Raw genomic sequence first — 21,521 nt, 5'->3', positions numbered from 1 at the left:
ACAGAGGAAACCATGAAAGGTCAAGGATGTGTTCTCAGTAAACAGCTGGACAATCAGGCACTCACAACAATGTCACACTGCCTTCTCTCCCCTTCACATGGGCTCAAAGTTTCACATTTTCTTTCTTCTCTCCCTTTGATTTTTTTCCCCTTCCATAAACTAAATTTTGAACATCCAGTTGGCCAGGGCAGCAGATTCCAGAGAGTCTTATTGCAGGCCAAATAGCAATAAAACTCATTTGGCATATTCGTCTTATTGGGAAGGTAATAAAATTAAGGATTGCTATTTTGGTATGTCATTCCTCAGTAAGGTACTGATGACTAAAAAAACACCTCCACAGGGCTAGGGAAGCTGAATGCTTCTCACAGCCGACAAGTAATGCTATATGCTTATTATGGTAACAAAGATGCTTGCAAAGCACCTAGAAAATGCAACTTCCCAACACCCAAATGTACTGACTCCCTTCCCACTCGTGCAAAATCTGAGAAAAGGACTAAGGAAAGATTAAGATGGCAGAAAAAAAAGCTATCCACCCTTCCCAACTACTGTGACACATATAACAACAGCTGCAAAGCCAAAACACCTGCACAGGAAATTAGTCCCCTGGAATCTCCCTGTTTGCCTTCTCCTGCCAAGCAAGTCTGCCCACAGTCAAGAATGACTGATAATTATTGAATTTGGGTTGAACTGTTTCAATTCCTAAAATTTCCAAAAATATCAGTTTGGTTCAGGTCCCAACAGATGATGAGGTGAAGATGAAAAAAGGAAGAAAAGGCAGGAGGGGGGGTTGATTGCTCAGACACTAACCAGAAAGGAAAAATAGGTTATTCACATGCCTTATTTCTCTACCAATCTCAAAGTACAATTTAAGTTTGAAAAAGGGCAACAGTACAGCCCTGTGCTTGTTTTCTGAGTTGTTCTCTTTGCATCATCTACTCTCCTGCATGCTGAATTTAGCAATGAAAATAAATATTATTTTCTGTTAGTAAACAGGGTCTCCAGAGAAGGCCTGGGTCTGTGCTGGCTCATACATCATCCAACCTGCATGGCTGAGACAACAGAATCTTGTTAGCATGGTATTACTCAGAAGGGACCTGATCTTAACTACAGTTTCCAAGGACATCAACAATACAAACAGAATAAATTAGGAAAAAGTCTGGCCAAGAACTCCTATCTATTGTCTTGTTTCTGTATAGTGCTTAGCACAGAGGTCTGTGATAGGGCATAGAAGATGGAGCCATAACACAAGTAACAAACTACATTTGCATGGCAGTATTTTAATCCCACTCATTTGCTCACACAAACTGTGGCACTTCTGAAATAGCTGGGAGAAAATGTAGTTCTGAATTTGCTGCAACTCAGTTTTTATTTGTCAAGTTTGTTTGTCAGTTTTTACTGTCATGCAATGAAGAAGAAAAGGCACTCACCTCCTTCCTTGCTGACTCCCAAACACCCTTTCAGCTCCTGAAGCGAGATGGACTTGTCCTTGTTGAGGTCACAGTAGTCAGTGAAACGCCGGGCACATTTCTTGGGCTTGGCTTTCTTCTTCACATAACGTTTGAAGGGCTTTAGCTCCCGCTTGTTGATGTCATTGCTGCTGTTGTTGTCCAGCTGGCTGAAATACCAGTGCACCACTCGCTCCTCTAGCGTGTGGCTGGGGTCTGGCTCAGAGAACCTGGAACAGAGGAAGCACAGGCCCCCAACAAGGGGTGCTCACACCAACACTGTCAAGCACATGCTGAGGAGCAAGAGCTGCTCAGTGAATCAGGCAAGTGCTATGCTGTGTTCAAAGTAAGCAAAAAACACAGGTCTTCCAATCTCCTCCTTTTAGCTGGGCTCTTTTGAGATAGATGAACTTTTTCTAAAAATGTCCTTTAGCATTTACAAGTGAATTGCCAAGAGAATCTTGGAGTCTGATACCATCAGTAGCTGTGGTTCTCCTCACACCAGTTCCTGAAACTCTGCCTAATCCCAGAATGATCCTCATTAGAGGGCAAGAGACAATCTCCTTAGTCCTTTTGGCCCTTGGGCTCCCATTCAAATTACCAGCAAGAGATCCATGAGTGTCAGCTGTTGTGGTAGTTTCTGTGACAGTAACATCTAGCTTCAGAAAGGGAACAAATTAATTTAATGCAAGACACATTCATTATTTGAAAATGTCCTTGGCAAGATACAATATTATTCTCCCTGTATCTGTTTACATAATCTGAACTCCTCTGCTGTATTTTCTGCATTTTTCATGCTTTTCACATACCTGATTTACACATAAGAGTTCCACAGAAGATAAAAACCACAAATCCATTAAAAGCAGTATTACAGAGCTGGCAACTTCAGTTTGTTTCATTTCTTAATCATTGTGGTGTTACAAGTTTGATGCTATTTGACTCATATTTTCCTTCTGTAGACAACAATAATATCAGAGAAGAAAAGGAGAAAAAAACAAGGAAGAGCAACAGCTATAGACACACAAATACAGAATGCTGCCTGTCAACCTCATGCCATCACTGAACAGGTGCTGTTATGTCATACCATTTAAGCAGTGTCTGGTGCTCTGCATCAGCAGTGGGAAAGGGGGTTATTCCTCAGGGATACTGAGAACCTGGGAAGAAACTCTTTCCAAGCTAGTCTGTCTTTTCTCCATATGATGAGCATGCCACCAGAGAAAGCTGAAAAGATGCTGAAATGAGGCTGAGGCCTGAACCTTTTTTTCCTCCAAGAATAAAGCATTTTAGAGCATGGAAATTAGTGGATAGGTAGTCAGACATGCTACACTGGCACTGATTGCTCTGACTTACTCCAGTAAACATATCCAGCTGCTGCATAAATTCCTTCCCCAGGAAGGAGAGAGGAACAGTTGCCTACTGCAGGCAGCCAGATTCTGGTGTGAGTTTGGAGCATTCTAGCTCATGGAGAAACATGAACCCAAGTACCCTATAAAATGTTCTCCAAGACTGCTGTTGACCTTGTTTCAGAAACTAGTAGAATCTATACTTATATAGTCACTGAAGTTTGGAGGTTTTTTTGTTGGGAACTAGGAGAGAGAAAATTCTTTCGACTAGCTGGTGTGACGAGTTTTGCCTTTAAAATGCAGCTACACAGCCTGAAAAATACCCCCTCATACACGGTACCCCTATGGTAAATTAAATAATTTGTGAGGAGGACTCTGCAGCATGCAGAAAGCAAGAACTGGAGTTTAAGTGAAGAACTGAGATCCTCATTAACCTTTTCTGATGGCTTTTACAAATAAGGATAGAAATTAGAAAGGTAGCCCCTATCCAGAGATACATTAATCCTTGTAACAAGTAAACACACAGTACAGAGAGGCAGATAAACTGTATAACGTTTTTCCCAGGGTTTTACTTGAAACTGTTTTCTTCATTTAATTCTTAACTGAGAGGCAGGCTGGCATTCAGTCACAACATCTGGTGAATGTACAATGGGATAAACACTGTGCAGGAGGAAGAAGGGGTTAGGAATAAGTCTGCCTTAGCTGGGGAACCAAAATACCAGGCAAGGACCAGGAATCACCTATAGACAAGCAAAAATTGCAAAATTCCCCTCCTCCCCCCAAAGTTAAGGAATTGTCCTGATTTTCTAAACTGCATGCATTGACCAGAATGACAGGAGAGAACAGAAACACATCCTGTGTCTTGTCTTTATGACATTTATTACCATAGCTATTGGTCTCTCTCCCTTTTGGAAAGAAGCTGGCTATCATTTGAAGAGGAGCATGTTTCCAACAGGCTCAGAGGAGTTCTGTATTGCCAGGGGCAATACTCTGCCTTTGCTGAAACAGAAGGATAAATCCCGAGCTTTTGCATGTGAGACTGCCCTTGTTCACACCTTGGCTTGCCCTCATTTACTGAAGGTCCACAACTGGAGAGGCAGAAATGGAGAAAATAGCAGAGCATCTTAGAACCAACAGCAGAAAGACAACAGACAAGAGCTTTTCACTACTGAAGAGGCACTCAGAAGCAGGATTTTAAAGTGCCTCTTTTCCAGGGGCACACCAAGGAGGAGCTTTTATGAGTTAACAAGAAAAGCAACATGGCTCTCTTCAGCACTTCCACAAAGAAAATGAGGGACATTCACAGGCTAATACAAATACATTGACTCATGAGGTGACACTAAATCAATCTTTGCCATTACAAACATGCTGATAGCTCATGCTGAAAACTGCAGCATGCTAATAAAGCTAAAAGGAATTAGTTTAATGGCTATGACTTTAGGAAAAAGGAAGATACAGCCATTTCTGTGTTTTTACCACTTTCTGTTGGCTGGCTAACAGAACTGCAGTTCCTGAGATGGTTGGTTGCCTGCCATCTCTGGTTATCATCCAGAATGCCAGCACAGGAAGCATCCCCATCATCTCAGGGTGGCCATATATCCCTGGCTCATGAAATTCCATGATACACTACAGAAGGATGAAGTTGCAGTACTGTATTTAACTACCTTGACTTAGACCACTGCCCAAGAAAGGGACTTAGGCACCACCCATGAAACATGAATTAATGCAACTACACAGCACTGCTAGGCCACCTAGCTTTGCTGATGTGCCATGACACCAGCCATGCCTGCCGGGTCAGCTCAGACAAGTTGGGGCTCTAATTGCCCTGTGAGCACACGCTTGGCAGTATTCCAGGGGATTGTCCCTCCACTTTCTCCCCATACTATTTCAAGGGAAGTAAATCAGCCCTCAGATATAAACTTCATTTATTGGGCCACCTCTCATTCAGACCATAAAGGAATCAGAAAAATCAGGACAGAACAAAGCTGTCCTGTACATTTTCAATTTCCAATATCTCTTGCTCTAACTCCAGTCACGCTAAAAGTCACTGAATTCCAGCACCTTGCTTCAGTGCTGTAGCAGCTTTGTAAAAGACAGTAAGAACTACCAAAATGAAGACAGCCTTCTCATGTTGACTGCATTACAGCTGTATTACTTTTCTGCCTAATTGTTCCTCTTTAGCACTCTGTGGCAAAACAGTCAGTCCTAAAGAATGAGCACTAGTGAAGAAAGGTGGTCTGTGTAAACTGATTTTCCAAATGTAACCTGCTGTTGCTGGACTGCTTTTGTACAAAAGCCAGGAAATTTAGCTCAATTATGCAGCATAAGCCCACCAATATTCCAACACTGAAGAAAAGCATGGTCTGTTATTAACAGACTAAGACAGCAAACCAGCTTTCTAAAAAGTTTGTTGGCATCAAGTATAAAGTCTTCTCCAAGTAGGATCTTGCTCCTCCTTCAGTATAATGTTCTAAGAGCTCCCTTATAGCAGAACATTTATTTCTTAGGTCACTTATGCTTGGAGATATGTGTGTTAAGGTACAGCAACTTCTAACAATGCTATCTTCCAGGTGAGGCACACCTCCACAGAATGCCTTCACATCATCTGGTGTCACTGAAGAACACAAAAAGGCTGTGCAAAACCATGGACATACACTTTTTAAACGGCACTGAATGCTGGAGAATGACTGCCAAAATATCAAACAGGCAGCTTGAATGTGCACTGTGCATGCAATCTGTAATGCTTTTCAGCCCTCAAGGCCCCTTGTGAAAGGAGCAGTTAGCTTAGTGTGAAGGAGCAGGGAAATAGGGGAGAAATAGAGGCTGAAGTATACAAGAGCAGCAAATGTGAGACATGACTCCCCTAAAGAGCCATGTACAGTGTGCCATCACATTATGCTCCATAGAACTGTGCAAAGTGTAGTATGTGCCACTACATTTTACTAAATAAATTGAAGTCCATTCCTACCAAAGCTGTCCTTTGCTCCCTGAACATTTTTAGCCCCACTGCACAGGCTGCAATCTCTGAAGTAACCATCAGGTACCTGTTTTGAAGACTTAGAAAATCTATTCTTTTGTACTTCCAAAACTTTATGTAGCAACATTAGCAGCTGAGGCAGAAGGACATAAGAGCAGTAAGATCAGCCCATCATCTAGCTGGACTGCAGAGCCTATAAACCAGAGGGACCTATTCCAGGATGAAGAATACTGATGGACAAGAAGCTGGTATCAAATGCTACAGAGTAAAAAAAAAATTAATTAGTCCAGCTTTCATTCCCAACACACACACAAGGTATGTTTGTGGTCAGGATGTCTAAAGGAGTTAGAGCTGTAAGTTTGTATGACTTGTAAGTATTTTGCAAGGATATATATATATATATATATATATATATATATATATCTCCTGCTTGGTGCTGTCGCTGAATGAAGAATGGATGGAGTGTGACTGACCCCTCCAGTCAAAGCCCATGACAGCATTGATGATGACCACCAAAGTGCCAGCACTAAGCATGGAAACCAATGAGTTTAATAAACTGAGGTAAAATTCAAAATTTTTCTTGCTCTGCTTCAGTTTCTTACTCCCATTTTGTTGTTCTTTGCAGTTGCCTAAAGTTAGTCTGTAACAGTGGAACATGGTTTGAATCAGAGAGGATTACTACAACAGAATTGCAAAAGGATCCTGTATTTGTTTTATTATTCCTCCTTTCCTGTAGCCAAGGAATCAAGAAGCCAACAAAAAACTAAGCTGTGTTCAGACTAAACAAAAGGGTACTGCCCAGTCCAAATTAATTATGGGAAATGCATAATTCCTTTACAGTTAAAAGTTATCTCCCCTATTACAGGCCAGTTTCTTTCTCTCTTCAGGCTAAGTTGTATATGAAACATTATTCTGAACACAATTTTTCTGAAGATTGTAGGATAAATAATTTAGAAGGTTAAAAAATTGCATCCTTTCATTCCTCACTGACTGTTCAAAGACCCTCCTCTTATATGAACTCTCCTGTATCTTTAATTAGGCTAGAATTTCCATAAGAAGACAAAGGGAAGTTGGTATCCAACTTCAATTGAAATGCAATAGGAGTTGAGCATCAACTTCCCTGCACTGTTTAAAAGTGTCAATCTTTATTAAAACATGGATTGGCTTCAGAACACCCTGGAGATGTGCTGAGCTGTGCTTGCCTGCTTCAAACTGCTCAACTAGAGCATGAAATGGAACCTCAGGGCCATTTTCTGGAGTACTTTTGGGGGCTATTACATGGGAATAAGTGGCAACTGTAAATTAAGGGACTGATAGCTGCTGTGTTACATGATAAGGGTGGCTGTTGTAAGCTGTCCATTTACCTCAAATTCCACAGGGTAGTAATATGTTTGCTGATAATGTAGCAAGCCATAATGCACACATTTTGGCAACTAAAACTCATTTCTGAATTGGCAGGGACCAAAGAGAATTTCTCAGATAACAGAAACCCAGGCTGGGATTCCCTATGATCTAGTTTAATTTAGGTCCTCTGTAATATGACTATATTAGAATTAGAAAAGAGACTAAAATGTACTAAAGCTAAGTCTAAATTTTTAAGTGCTGCTCTTATTATATAGTACTCACTTGTGAACAATTTCAACAATGATTTTTTTTTTTTTCAGTAAGGATACAATGTACTGGCTAATAAACCAATTCTCTACAATTGCTCCCTTAATTACTTTGAAAACATACAGTAACAAGATGTGTCTTGGAATTATAACATAAATTTAAAATTAAGAATGAATTTTACCAGAGATTTTCTGTTTCAAAACTATAAATGAAGTCTATTTGGCTATTATGCTGTAATATAAACCAGGGCCATGAGGAAGGGAAGTTCTCATCTCATTTACATTATTTACATTATTGTAAAGCAAGAGTAACTCAATTAAAGTCAATAGCTTTGAACTTCCTTAAACAAGACAAGACCTATAAGGGAATACAAGGTTGTTTTAAGCATGCCCAGTTTAAAAAAAAAGAGTCTTATCAGGTTTTGTTTACATGGCCTGAAAGAATCCAAGCTGCTGCCTCACTTTCCTGCTACTACATTGTTTTTGGGGGTAACTTAGCACAGCTCTATGTAGTATTTCAAATGCCAATCTCTAATTTCTTCCCATGCTTCTCCTTCATCATCCCACTCTCTCCTCCTCCCCCCACCCCCTCACAAAAAAAAGAAAAGCTAATATGGATATTAATTGCAAAGACACTCAGCAAACACAGAAGTTTTCACTCACATATCTGGATTCAGACTGAAGGTAGCAGGGTAATCTAATCTGATTTCCTTTGTATCATAGTCACAGAATGTGAGTCGAATTATTCTTGGGACCATAACTCAGGTTTGACTAAAGCAAGTCCTTCTGAAACATATCAGGCCTAAGATGAAAGCTTTAGAGAGACGGAATCAGTCCCGTCCCTCATGGCTTCACTCTGGCTCAGAACTGCCCTCGCTTTAAAGAAATTTTGATCACAAGTTTGTTTATATTCAGTTAATCACGTTCTTCCCTGCTAGACTTAGGAGCCTGCAGAGCCTTTGTCCCTATAGAGATACTCAGATTTTACAAAATTAACTTCCAACCTTTTTTTTTTTCTTTCAATACCCTAAGGAAGTCTGAGCTCCTTAAGACTCTCACTGTTAAGCTTTTTTAGTCCTGGGCACTTTGGAAAGGCTCTTCTCTTCCTTTGGTCCTTAATTTTAATACTGATACTAATGATGCATTCTGTATGTCTGGATGTACTGGCTGCCTGGGCACACTCTGGCTCATGTTCAGCTGCTGCAGACCAGCTCTTTTCTGGTCCTTTCTGCTGGGCAGCTTTGCAGTCACTCATCCTCCAGCCTGTAGCACTGCCTGGGGCTGTTGTGAGCCAAGTGCAGGATCTGGCACTTCCCTTTGCTGAACCTCACACAATGACCTTGCCCCATTGATCCAACCTGTCCAGATCCCTCTCACCCTTCCACAGGTCAACACTCCCACACAACATGGGGCACTCAATCCCCTTGTCCAGGTTGTTGAAGGTGATATTAAACAGGGCCGGCTCCAATACTGAGCCCTGGGGAACACCACTTGTGACTGGCCACCAGCCACTCTCTGTGTCCAGCCATTTTTTACCCAGCAAAGAATACACCTGTTCACACCATCAGAAGCCAATTCCTGAAGAGAGAACTCAGGATATTCCTCACCTTGGGACTCTTGGAAAGCCGGACTCACTGCACAGAGACAGCTTCCCAACTCCACAAACACACATGAAATATGTACTGATAAAATTTTTATATAAATATCAAAAATTCCCTGAAATTACTTTTTTAAAAAAATAAAAAAGGTCTCATCATGGCCCGTTGGGTTGGAAAAGCTTGACACATGTTATTTGGGGTACATGCTTAGTCTAGCTGAGGCACATGGAAAATTAAACCAGAGCAGTTATCTGAATTTAATCATGGCTGTGGGCCGGCAGAGTATTTGGGTGGTAGCAGTCTTTTGCCTTACCAAGGACAGCCTGCTAAAAGATTTAATTTTCCCCCCTTACAACTGGGCTGCTGACATTGGAGTGGAAAATAAATCAATGTGATGACTGTGTGAAGAGCTGGGCAGTGAAAAATTCCACCAGAAAGGCCTCTATTGAAAGCTGAGAAATACACAAAGCTTGGGGAACATTAGGAAGCAAGCCTGTTGGTTTATAGAAGCGCAGTGGGGGCATACATCCCTGGTCTCTGCAACATCGGTTTATATTAAGCTTTATTTTAAGAGTGATGATTACATTGGCTGTGTTTCAGTCCCAGTGCCAAAGATGCCAAATAAATATCAAATACTCTCCAGGGCTTCCCACCACCCCTACCCGCTGCATTTGAACCATGCAAATTAGACAGAATTGACATTGGAATGCCTAAGTCTGGGAGAGAAGGATGTATTTCCCATCCTTGGGGCATTTTTCATCCTGTTTATATGGATACAGACATGTTAGGCATACAGCACTAATTCAACAGGTTACAGAATATTCAGCATGCAAGCACACATACAAGTCACTGGCCTGATTTGTGAGGTCTAAACGTGAAGTTAAAACCATATGAGCTCACTAGTAGTCCATACTGAAGCCAAGGGACACAGCCATGCCAACCAGGACCTTGAATAGTCTTGAGCTGTTAAAAGATGGCACTGATTCCTTCTCCATTATGAAAGAGGAAAGCAGGGGATCAACATTACTGTCAACACATTGGAGGAATACCCATACAAGTACCATTTGTGCAGAGGCACTTCCATCTCCAGACCCAGGCACATCAGTCATTGTGCCATCCCTGCAAGCTGCCCCAGCACTGACTCCTTTTATAGCCAGGCAAATCCAGACCCGGGAAAGCCTTGCCTAGCTGGGGCAGTGTAGCACTTTTTAAATCCTTCCCGGTTCATTTGCAATGGCCTGGCCCGAGGCAGCGCTGCAGGGATCTGCTGTTACCAAGCAGGAGGGGGAGACATAGCCTCAACTCTCCTCCAGTTCCCCAGGAACACAGACTGCTGCCCACCTCTTGCAACAGGCTTGACCTGTTGCTCCTTCCAAAAGGGGTGGACACGCAGCTGGTCAGAGGGGAGGGCCATGAAAAACAGCTCCTCTCCTCATCGGCAGGCTGGCTGCAGCCTCACAGCAAAGCCACAGCGCTGGTGCTGCCAAGAATTTGGTTCACATTCTTCACTCCCTGTGGTAGCCACTAGGCCACACGGCCTCCTTCAATCCATTTGCATTTTATTAGGTCTTTTCATGCACCAAGGGACAAAAGAACAAGCCATTTCCTCCCACTGTGCTCTCATTTCACACTTCAAATGGGCTATACTAACCTTTATGGTGGAGCAACTGCCAGGGAGGAGGGGCAGGAGGAGGCAAGCGGAGCTAGGATGACGGGACAAAGCAGCCTCAGATCCTCTCTCAGCAACCCAGAGGAACCCAAATCAGTCAGAGCAACACCTTTCTCACCTGCCCCCACCTCGGGGGCACCCAGAGCTCTGCAGTCACCTGGGTGGCATTCAGCCGTGCTTTCTGGACTCACCTCCCACCCCCAGTAGGTGCTGCTGAGTTAATAGCCTGTACCATGTCCGTAGTCAGAGCATCAAGTAAGCTGGTAATAAATTCAACTTTCTTCCCTTCTGGGCAGCCTGCAGAAAGAAAAGAGGAGGTTTAATGCAAGAACACACAGGCTAGTCCCCTACCCAAATCAGCAAGGATCAGTCAGAATCTCTTTTGTTTTTAAGACAGCAACAACCATCAACATAGTCCCTAAGGAAAGGCAGAAGAATCCCTCAGTGGGTTTCTCTGCGTGGCAATTTGTCCTGCAGCTTTTGTCCAGGCACATGCAGGGTAATCAACAATATCTGGCAGGAAGACTGTGTGGTTAGCTTTATGGTCTCACCCAGCTCTCTACCAGCAAAACCGCAGGGATGCGCTGGAAAAGTGCCTGGCAGATGGGAGTTCCCATGGTGACACTTGCAGAGTAGTTTACAAAACAATTCATTACCTCCTGGATCATCTTCTGAGGCAAATGTGGCTGTTCTGAGGCCCTAATTGACAGATTAAAGAATCCCAGAGCACAAGGCAAGGTCTGCTGCTTGCACTCTCCTCTTCAGGCACAAAAAGCATTGCCTGCCAGCACCTACCACAATAACTCATTCTTCACATGATCACTCTACATAGGAAATATGTCAAACTGAGTTGGTATGTGGTAGTCACTGCTGGCTTAAGCAGGACAAAGTGGGTTGAAGATGAGCTTGGTAACCATTTCCATTACTTAGTGCTGAGGCTGTCTAGTTCCCCACCATCATAACCATGGACTGACAGAACCTTCTATCCTCAACAGTGCCAGCCTGTTACAATGAAACTTTCCATCCCCTCACCTTTAAAAGGCAATTTATGCTGTTTCCTTGCTACTTAAAGTAAGCTTCATTTACTACCCCATGAACACTGTGACAACTGTTCCAGCCTGGAACAAGGAACCAAGAACAGGCATGCTTAACTTCAACATACTATTGTCAAAACTGTTGTCCAAAACCCATCACCTGCCATCCAATTGTCTCCTCTTGATATGACAGAGAAGCCATCACCACATCCCTCACCTCTTTCCCCAAACCCCCATGCACTACCAATTATTCAGTTGATTAGGGCAGTAGATGTCAGCACACAGCCTCCCACAGCAACATAGAGCAACGTCAACACTTTGTGCTTTTCTTGAACAAGCAAATAAGAACATGTACCACAAACAGAGCACCGGAAACTTACTGTAATCCTTTGACAGCTGAAAGCAGCTTGCAGACTGATCTGACAAAAGTCCCTCCTTTGCAGTAGTACAGGCTCTGTCCACTGCAATAGCTAACCAACAGTCCCTAGCCTGTCTCCATATTCTGTACACTGCACACATGCACACCCCTCAGCAGTCACTTGGCATATGGTCCAGAAAATGTCAGCATTGTAATGGGTAAGCTGCTATTGCAGCCAGAGTAGACCACTCACTTAAAGGAGCTTTTTGTTGAGGTAATGAAAAGGCTGAAGAACTATTTGCTACAAGTCATCTCCCTGGGCTCCCAGTATCTCACCATCTGCAGGAATTAGCAGTTTGCCATTTGCTATGTATAAGCAACATTTTCCTTCTTTCTTTTTTACTTTTGGCCACAGTCATGACAGGTTGTGAAGAGAGTATGTGTAGGTGTGCAAGGATCTGAACTTATGTCTTTCCCACCTGGGCCTCTGCAGGGTCTCTTCACACAGGCCAAGAAGTGCACTGCCTGCAGCACTGGGAGTCTAAAGAATGGGCAAACCTCTACAAGAGGAACAAAGTAAGGGGTCTCCCTGACAGAACCGAGTGCAAATGATGCAATCAGTCTCAAATTAAAGCAAGAATTTTTCTTTACATTCAGTTCTGCTAAGAAATGAGAGCAGGAAAAAAAATTAAAAGAAACATTCTCTCTCACCCCCTGCAGTTCTGGCTCATCAGTAAATTTTTGCATACAAGAGCAGCTAATCAAACAAACCTCAAGATTGCGTAAGAAGTTCACGAAGCACAGCATTTCTCAGGCAGACAAACCAGGATCAGATCCTCTGTCTCCTCATCTCTCCATAGACAGGGGTATTTTCAGTAATAGGAATCACAGAATATGGCTAGGGTTAAAAGGGACCTTAAAGATCATCTAGTTTCAACCTTCCTGCTAGGGGCAGGGTTGCCATTCACTAGATCAGGTTGCTCAGGATTCCATCCAGCCTGCCCTTGAGCACTTCCAGGGACGGGACATTCAAAACTTCTCTGGGCAACAATCATACCAACCAGTGCAGCCAAACAGAGCTTGAAGTTTACACAGGCACAGAAAACTGGCTTGAGCTGAGAGGGCAGCTCTCCTGGAGTTTGATATTGGGACCAGACTGCTAAGCTACAGAGCATCCTGTGTCCTCTTCTGCATCAAGCAGTTCCTGTCCCCTTCTCTGGCTTCAGTGGAGAAGGAAAAGGAGAAGGGAAACAAAACCAGTCTGTCTTCTTGAGATCAGAAATAGAGTCTCAAAGAAAAAGCCAAAGTGCAAAGGATTTTTGCAGAGGATTTCTGAAGAGGAGGGGAAGAAGTGCAAGGATAGGTGGTAAAGCAATGGGAGTGGGGGATGGGGAATCAAGGATGTAAGGTTATTCCATTTTACTGTGATTGCCTAGGGAAATGAGCCTTAATGTAATCCATTTAGCTGGCTTCCCTCGCCCTACCCCACAACATAATATTTGAACCATTTGGTTGATTTCCTTTGAATGTGAAAGGGAGGCAATAGGAAATTTTTACATGACTCGTGAAAATGAGGAGCTGCATAGAAGAGAGCCCTGCTGAGGGCAGAGTTTCTAAGCAGAAAGGTCTGGGGTCTGAAGTCAGGAGCCAGCAGGACAACAATTAGGAGACACACAAGGCAGATCTGGAACAAATCTCATTTCCTTTGCTAACCTGCTCAGGAACAACTCACTTTATGGTACCCTTAGAACGTTAAGCTGATCCAGAGTCACCATCTACTTCTGCAGAATTAGTGGTGTCCACCATCCCCTCATGGTGCAGAGGGATCCACTGTAGCTTGTGTTTTCAAGCAGTCCTCACCCAGGAGAGGGGTGGGGGTTGACCTGTCAATGAAGGCCCCTCACTCTGCTCCTTAGAAGGGAGCCAGAAGGAAAAAACAGCACAGGCAGGTGGGATAGCATTTTTAAGAGCTGCACTGACACCAATGCCCAGCACGTGTTCCTAGCAGAAAAAAGGTAGGCAAACAGCAAATTATGCTTGCCACTCTGTTAAGAGGGAAAAACAGGATATAAAACAAGGAGCAGTGGAAAATAAAACATATTCCAGGCAGAAAAGGAGAAATAAAGTCCAGCTAAGTGAGAAGCCACCATTAGAAAGGAACCTCAGTACACTGTGAGGGTTGTCCTGCCTGGTCCATGCAGTCAGTGAAAGGGAGCAAATCAGAGCACTAATTGGCAGTTTCATCCTCTTCTGTGGCTAAGGGAGCATCAAGCTGCTGAAAAGCCCTGCTAAACAGAAAGGATCTTGTCCTGGTCAGGCTTTAAGGAACATTCAATGTTGAGCCCATTCTTCCCCCAGGGTATCTCCAGGCATCCTGGTTTCTCTCCAGGAAAACTCTAATCCCAGAAATGTTTTCAAAGGGCAGACAGGTAATAAACACACCCAGGACAGACCCAGTCTTTTCTAGTTCACTGCTGAAACTGAAGGTGATCTTAAAAAACTCCCACAGAATAAACCCCATGGTAAAGCATGCACTGTGAGGAAAATCCCCTATCTCCTCAACAATATTCTTGGCCTCTTAAGAGTCCCAAGGTGAGACAAGGTAAGAAGGCAGAGACAGGATCTTGTTCCTCTAACCTGGAAGTTCTCTGTCCTTGAAGGGATCATCAATCTCTGTGCTCTTCGATCTGGCATCGCTTTCACACACTGGGGTCTCATACCTGAAAAAGGAGAACAGCAGAAGCTAAGCTATGTAACATAGCTTTAGTGTCATCACATAGTCACTAATCACAGACTATTCTGAGCTGGAAGGGACCAGCAAGGATTGTCGAGTCCAACTCTTAAGTGAGTGGCCCATACAGGGATCAAATCCACAACCAAGCCATTATTAGCACTATGCTTTGACCAGCTGAACTAATCTCAGGATCAATGGCTTTTTGCTTTGTCTGCTCACTGCAGGGGAAACCAATAAACCTCCAGAAGATATACCACTCTCAAGCATCTGTTTATGGACAGTCAGCAACAGCAGCAGAAGTGGAAAGAGAAAGAACATACTTTGAAGTCCAGTACCAGCTTCCAACTGAAACCCACAAACAGCACAGAGTCCTCTTCCAATTCTTATGGGCATAGGCTGAAATTTTTTTTCAAAGCTGTCCATGCTTTGCAGAATCACTACATCTAGCCAAGTTTAAGTCCCAGCTCTTACTGGCCTGTTTTTGCAACTTGCCACCCCTGCAATTTGTTTCCAAACTCCAAGTGAGAAAATGTAGTTTCAGGTAGTTTCAAGATAGAGAGTGACTGAAAAAAAATCTGTCTCTCTGTTTTAAAATCTACACATGCACAACAAGCAGTCTTCTAATTCCCTACTGATCAGGATTCAAGTGGCTGCAACATGGAAGTATAAAGTAGATTATAATGCCACAAAGACACTTGTCTTTTCATTTGTCATGCCCATAATCTATACTCTTAAGCAAAGCCCCCATTCCTTCTACCTCAAAAACCAAGCCAGAAGAAAAAAAAGGCTGCTTTGTATGAATACTTTAACACAGAGAAAAGTAAGGACAGTAGTTAACGTTCACCAACTCCTATAGAGAGGATAGAGAGGGAGCTGCACAGTAACACTCAACAGGGAACACCACATACAGCATTGCTTGCTCTAGGGAAAGCAGGGTAGAGCTGACTGCTCTAGGGTGAGGAACTGGTTTCATATTGCAGCAGTATTTTTTATATCTCATCTTCTTCAGCCAGGCACCTTCCCAGGCCTGCCTATAGCTCTCACCGTGTGGAAGTACCAGGCAGGGGACGTCCCGTGTCCACCAGGACACACCAGCAGTACCCAGTGGACTGGTGGCACTGCACTGGCTTGTAAAGTCCTCCAGGGGCGCACTCGGGGATGACGATGCCCTCCCGGGGGTTCTGCCTGGCCTCCTCCAAGGCGCTCTGCCTCTCCTGGTCACAGGAGTGAACTTTTTCTGGAAGACAGAAGGGAGGTTGGAAGGGGTAGAAAAAGGAATCAAATCAAGATCACTTTGCTCAGGTCAGTGGGATATGGGTATCCTTCACATCAGGAGCCCTTTGTGTCTGTTTCCTTCTCATCAAACATCAGTATGTCTACATCCTCAGGGACTGAGGGACTTCTGGGTTGAGAACTTTCTCCTACATTTAGCTGTGGCACAACAAGATTATGGACTGAAGACGTTGATGGCTGGGTGCTCAGGATGCCAGAAACAGCAGAAAAAACTCTTCTTGATCACTTGGGTTTTGGAAATGAACTGTCAGGTAAAAATAATTCACTATTATTGCAGCCATGAGGTAAACATTTCCCAGATCGTTTTTGCAAGCTGAGAGATCCTAAATTGTGACTTGTATTTTCCAGTTAAACAAAGGATGTAAACACCCTGCCCTGCCCCTTTGTCTCTTTCTCCAGACTGCAAAACACTCCTCCCTCTTAATACCACCTCTCCAACATGATACCAAGAGAAGCAGGTTATGTTTTAACACAGATTTATCCAGTGCAGACAGCATCTGCACACACCTCAGCAGGGAACAGAACGGGATATCTCACTCAACCCCCATTGCCATCACCTCTCCAACACTCTCCACTGCTGTCCTCACCTGGAAAACAAAGGGCACCCAACACTGCTTTCTACTGAGTGGCAGGGAAGGCCCTGTGCCTTAAGAACACAGGAAAGGCTGTTTCCAAAGGTATTGTCAAAGAGAACAGTAGTGGCATGCACCAAAGAACAGGAAGAAGCCCAGAAGTGGCTTCTGCAGCCAGCCTGGCACACAGAGCCCAAGCACTGCCCACAAAGGAGTGTAGGGTGCATGGACACTGCCAGGCTGCTGCCTCTCACATGGACCAGCCATCTAAGGGGCAAGAGAAGCACAGAGTACCTGCATGATGATAAGACTTATTTGGCTCAACAGCCAGAAAGTCGCAATTATAACTCTTCAGGTATTCTGGCCTTTTGACAAGCAGAAAAAATATTTCAACTTTGTAAACTACTGAAAGTATGACAGTGAAGAAAAGAAGGGAGTCAAGACAGCTGAAAACACATCTAAGTCTAGGGTAACAAAAGACAACAATCTAACTCCTAACTTTTATCCTTAGGAGAGTGATGAAAAACAGAAGCAGGGAAAACAGCTGTCCTCTTCTTCCCTAGCCTTCCTCTCCCCTGCAGTTTACTGTGGTTTTAATTTTATTTTTATAAATAGGCCACAAGACCTGTAATTCCTTGCCACGGCCAAGACCTACCTCAAGACTCCAATACATAAAATTCTTCCACTGACCAGCAAACCACCCTAGGTTCACCCCAAATATGAAGATGTTTGCATTATCAGCCAGTGGACACTGCATAACCTCAGCATCCTGCTCCCATGACTGGACTGCACACAACTCAGCACACACAAGGCTCAGGCTCCCTCTATTTTGCCTGCCTGTCGGTACACCTTGTATTTTGGTGATAAATTATGCTGTAGAGAGAGTAAGTTTTGTTCCATATTTGGGGAACAGAAGGGTTGCCAATTTACAGCTTGGTAGCAGCAGATACAACAAGAAACTCCAGCAGCTCTGCGCAGCATCACCTGAGTACAGCATGCCTGGGTACCAGAAGCATTTTTCCTGGTTTCTAATTGAACTGTAGCAGCTGAAAGAGTCTCAGAGACCCCCAAAAGGTCTCACTCTCCTCAGCATTTCAGATCACTGTCAAGGCTGGGCACCTGAACTTTGCCACATACAAACCCATATAACAGAAACACAGAATTAAGTGTCAGTAAGTCTGACTCAAGCAGAGAGAAACTTTACCAGGAAGGAGCAGGAGGGGATAAAGTCAACAAAAACTGAAAGGGAACTCAAGCCACAGCTGATATTTAAACTGACTTCACTTTGCTGACAGATTTTACATCTGAGAAGACAAAGAAGAGGAAGAAGAAGAAGAAGAGGAAGAAGAAGGGCAAAAAGGAAGAAGAAAAAAGGAAAAAAAGGAAAAAAAAAAAAAAGAAAAAAAAAAAAACAAACAAAAAAAAACCAAAAGACTGTTCCCAAGATGTACATGGACAGAGAAGTCACTGAGCCAGAGGCCTGCTGGTTCACTAACAAACCACTGACATCAAAGGGCCTCACCCACAGTCTGCTGACAGCAATTCACCTCTTGGCCATCAGGTGAGGCAAATCACTCAGGCAGCTTGGGGGAAGCAAAAAAGCAGGGGCAAAATTTTCTGTCATCATTATATTGCAAGCAAAAGGAAGGAAAACTTCTGCTAAAGAGAACTACATTCCAGGAATTTTTCTATCTAAATCCCAAAAGCTTCCTGAGTGCACAATGTCAAACCAAGATTTCTCAAGTCCTTTGAGTCTTGCAAAACTCTCAGTAAAATTACTCTGAAAAAAATAAAGTATGTGCTAGAACAAAGAAATAAGCCACTGTTGTTGAAATCAAGAGAAAAAAATAATAAATTCCTTTAATGAATTAGTATGTTATTTTACATACATTCGCAGTTAGGTATGCAAATTACACAGAATAAATCTACATATTTACACATTTGTGCTATGGCATAAAAAACCAGAAAAATTCTCTGTGCATATTAACAGAAATTTGTGGGAATTGAACAGTCACATTTACTACCAGAATACATAACTAACTGGTAGTTGTTTCTGTTTGCAGGCTGTTTAAAGACTGAGTGAAACAAATCTTAGAGGCTTTGCTCAGTTGATATCAGACAGATGTAATGATGCAGACTCTGTCACCAGCATTCAGTAGCCCCTCATTAACAATGACAGTGGCACAGCTGAAGTGTCAAGGAGATCATACTTTACTCAGTTCTAATGTACATCTAGAAGTAGCTGCTATGGAAGTTCCTCCCTGCTTTACAGATTCCTACTCCATCTCATTTACATGATGGAGAGTCCCACATGGCACAATTCTTCTCTGAACCCCTTCCAGATCCACCAAGCCTTCCCCAAGCTGGAGGAGATCAGAATAGCAAACACACTGACTCTGACAACAGCCTTGTGGAAATTTCCTTCAGTGACATCTGTCTGCTAAGCAGAATGTACTAACTAGCACTAGTTCCCGAAGAGACTCCTCCAGGCTACCACTCTAACAGCACTTAATTCCCTTAAAAAATAAACATTCATATTAACATTTGGGTATTCAAAAGCCAGCAAAATCAGCTGGGAAATCCACACCATCAGCTCTCCTAGTCTGGGACTTGGCATGAACTGCATGCAGTGTCACCCTGAAAGATTGTCTCATGGGTAACAAAGGGATCATCAAATGCTATCCCAGCTCCAGGACACTGAAGTCCCCCTGTTCCAGTCAAACTGCTTACTGGAAACTTTGCTGTTGTTGCCAAGGCCAGGTTACTGGAGAATAGAGAAAGCCTATGGCAAAGCTAGAAAGTTTAATGCCAGTTATGAAATTAAGCTGTCATCTTAGAAACCAGAAATATATTTATTATACATGCAGGGTACTTAAAAGCCTATTCCTGGTTAATGGGAGTTGCAGGCAGAGAAAGAAAGGTTTTCCTTCCTTGCCTAAACTAAACTTTTCTTAGAGAAAGAACATTTAAGAGAGCAAGTCAGTGGAACACAGTCTTCCTAGAACAAATAATAATATTATACCCATTTATTTATTTATTTTAAAGGTGCTGTCGCATTCCACTGCCATTTTCTGCCATCCTTGCTTTGACTTGACCATCAGCAAAGAAACCAAGTAACACTTGCCAACTTGCTGCTGCTGGGGAGTGAAACCTTTGTGAGGCAGCAAATCTAGACTACAAAACCCAAATTACAGAAAAAAAACCCAATAGGGAGCGTATTCATACACAAAGAGAAGAGTCATTGGCAGAAATATCCATTTTACCTCAACTGTTCAGCTCTAAAATGCTAACTGTTCCTTCTTATTCTTGACTGCTTCTACCACTAATTAAAACATATTTTTGAAGTAGTGTCTCTGAAGCCATGAGCTATGGCAGGAAAACAGGGCTTGGACATCTGCAGTTGCACATTATTTATGCAACTAGATTTTGCCCTAGTAATGGCCTTCTGAGGAATATCTGGTCAGATTCATTAAAAGGTCTCTCATTCCTGGTCCCTTAAGTACACACATTCAAACATGCATTTAATGCCCACACAATAAAAATAAAAATTATGGACAAAGTAAGGGACTTATCTGACTGTATAATAAACTGTATGGTTATTAAAGAGATGGGGTGCTTGTTTACCTCACAAAGCTGAGAAGAGAGGGTGTCTGGTAGCACCTAGCTGAAGGCTTGTGCTTAATAGTTCTCATGCTCACCCTGCAGGGCTGTGTGCAGCCACTGGGGATGGGGCAGCCTCCCCCAGCTGCTCTCCTGACATGGAACAACTCTCACTGCCACCAAAGCCAAGGCACCAAGCATCATTCACCATGGCTGTGAAGATGCTGTGGATAACTATGGTGGGACATAGGGAACATCTGCCATCCAACCACAGCAGATTATTCTTTGAACTTTGGTCTTCTGCACCCAAATCTTTTCTCATTAAAAGAAGAGGGAGACTGTGGCACCAAAACCAACCACCTTGGAGAGATTCCTACACCCTTCAGAGACAGGATTCTTTCTTCCAAATCAGGCAAAAGAGAGGGTCTAACCTCCCTCTATGATTCTGCCTGGCCCCAGTGAAGCCATGTGAACAGCCCAACCCCAGAGCTACAGGCTTTACCAGGCAGGGCAGATTTCCTTCTCTTTCTCTCTCTCTCTCCCTCATTTCTTTTGACCAGAAATTCTGTCTGGACCAGCAAAACTTTTCCCATGGAATTCCCACAAAAAGCTTTAGTTTTAATGAACAAGCATTCATCACAAGGAGAGGAAAAGGTCTTTTAGAAGAAGAATTCTTGACCAATCCCCATTGTTAGTGCTGCAACAGGGACTTCATTTCAAAAAACTATTAAAAAAAACCCCTCAAACACATCTCTCCCAATTTTTTTTTTGTTCAACTCCCAACTTTCCTCTCAGTGAGAAATTAGTGCAGCATAGAACAAAGGGGAGCAGCATGGATATCTAGTGCCAAGTTTCTATTGACCTCCTGTGCCAACCCAAACATGAGGACTAAGTGTCTTTGTGCCTCAGTTTTCTTTTCAGTGAGGAAAAGTGTTTGCCTGTCTCCCAGAAGAGCTTAATTCAGACAGGGTCAATTTCTTATGTGTCTTTACACTGCTGGGGCAGAGAGCAAGAGCTTTGAACTGGTTATTTTACCACAGCATGTACATCAGCTAAAGCTGCTTTTACATTGTTTAAGGAAGCTCTAATGTGAACAGGACCCAGGTCCACTCCAGGAGAACAGGTACCTCATGCCAGCAGGGAACTTACAAAAGCTGTGGGCAGAAAGCAAGTTCAGCACAGGTTACCTCAGCAGCCCAAACCTGCATCCTTCCCTCCTCGGAGGGGAAAGAGCAATTGAAAAGCCTTAAGTACAGACATGCACAAGTGCTGGCAGGAGTAGCAAAGC

General features: G+C 43.2%; 1 protein-coding gene across 7 annotated transcripts in view; it reads right to left on the bottom strand.

Annotated features, from left to right (window-relative positions):
- The window catches only part of SMOC1 (SPARC related modular calcium binding 1), a 128,689-nt gene that overhangs the window by 11,555 nt on the left and 95,613 nt on the right, over positions 1-21,521 (bottom strand). For 6 of the 7 annotated variants that reach the window (XM_071427191.1, XM_071427188.1, XM_071427190.1 and 3 more), the window contains 4 exons: positions 15,813-16,005; positions 14,672-14,754; positions 10,834-10,939; positions 1,428-1,675 (listed from right to left, as the gene is read on the bottom strand). In XM_071427191.1, the coding sequence (XP_071283292.1) occupies positions 1,428-1,675; positions 10,834-10,939; positions 14,672-14,754; positions 15,813-16,005 (630 nt within the window). Of the gene's footprint in view, positions 1-1,427; positions 1,676-6,140; positions 9,937-10,833; positions 10,940-14,671; positions 14,755-15,812; positions 16,006-21,521 lie in introns of those variants that run through there. The other variant, XM_071427193.1, reaches the window with a different exon arrangement.

This window comes from Agelaius tricolor, unplaced genomic scaffold (genome assembly GCF_023055355.1).
Source record: "Agelaius tricolor isolate 1412-34295 unplaced genomic scaffold, bAgeTri1.0.p SCAF_5, whole genome shotgun sequence".
In the NCBI taxonomy this organism is placed as follows: domain Eukaryota; kingdom Metazoa; phylum Chordata; class Aves; order Passeriformes; family Icteridae; genus Agelaius; species Agelaius tricolor.
Note: the sequence above shows the minus strand (reverse complement) of the source record. Positions and strands in the feature narration are given on the sequence as shown.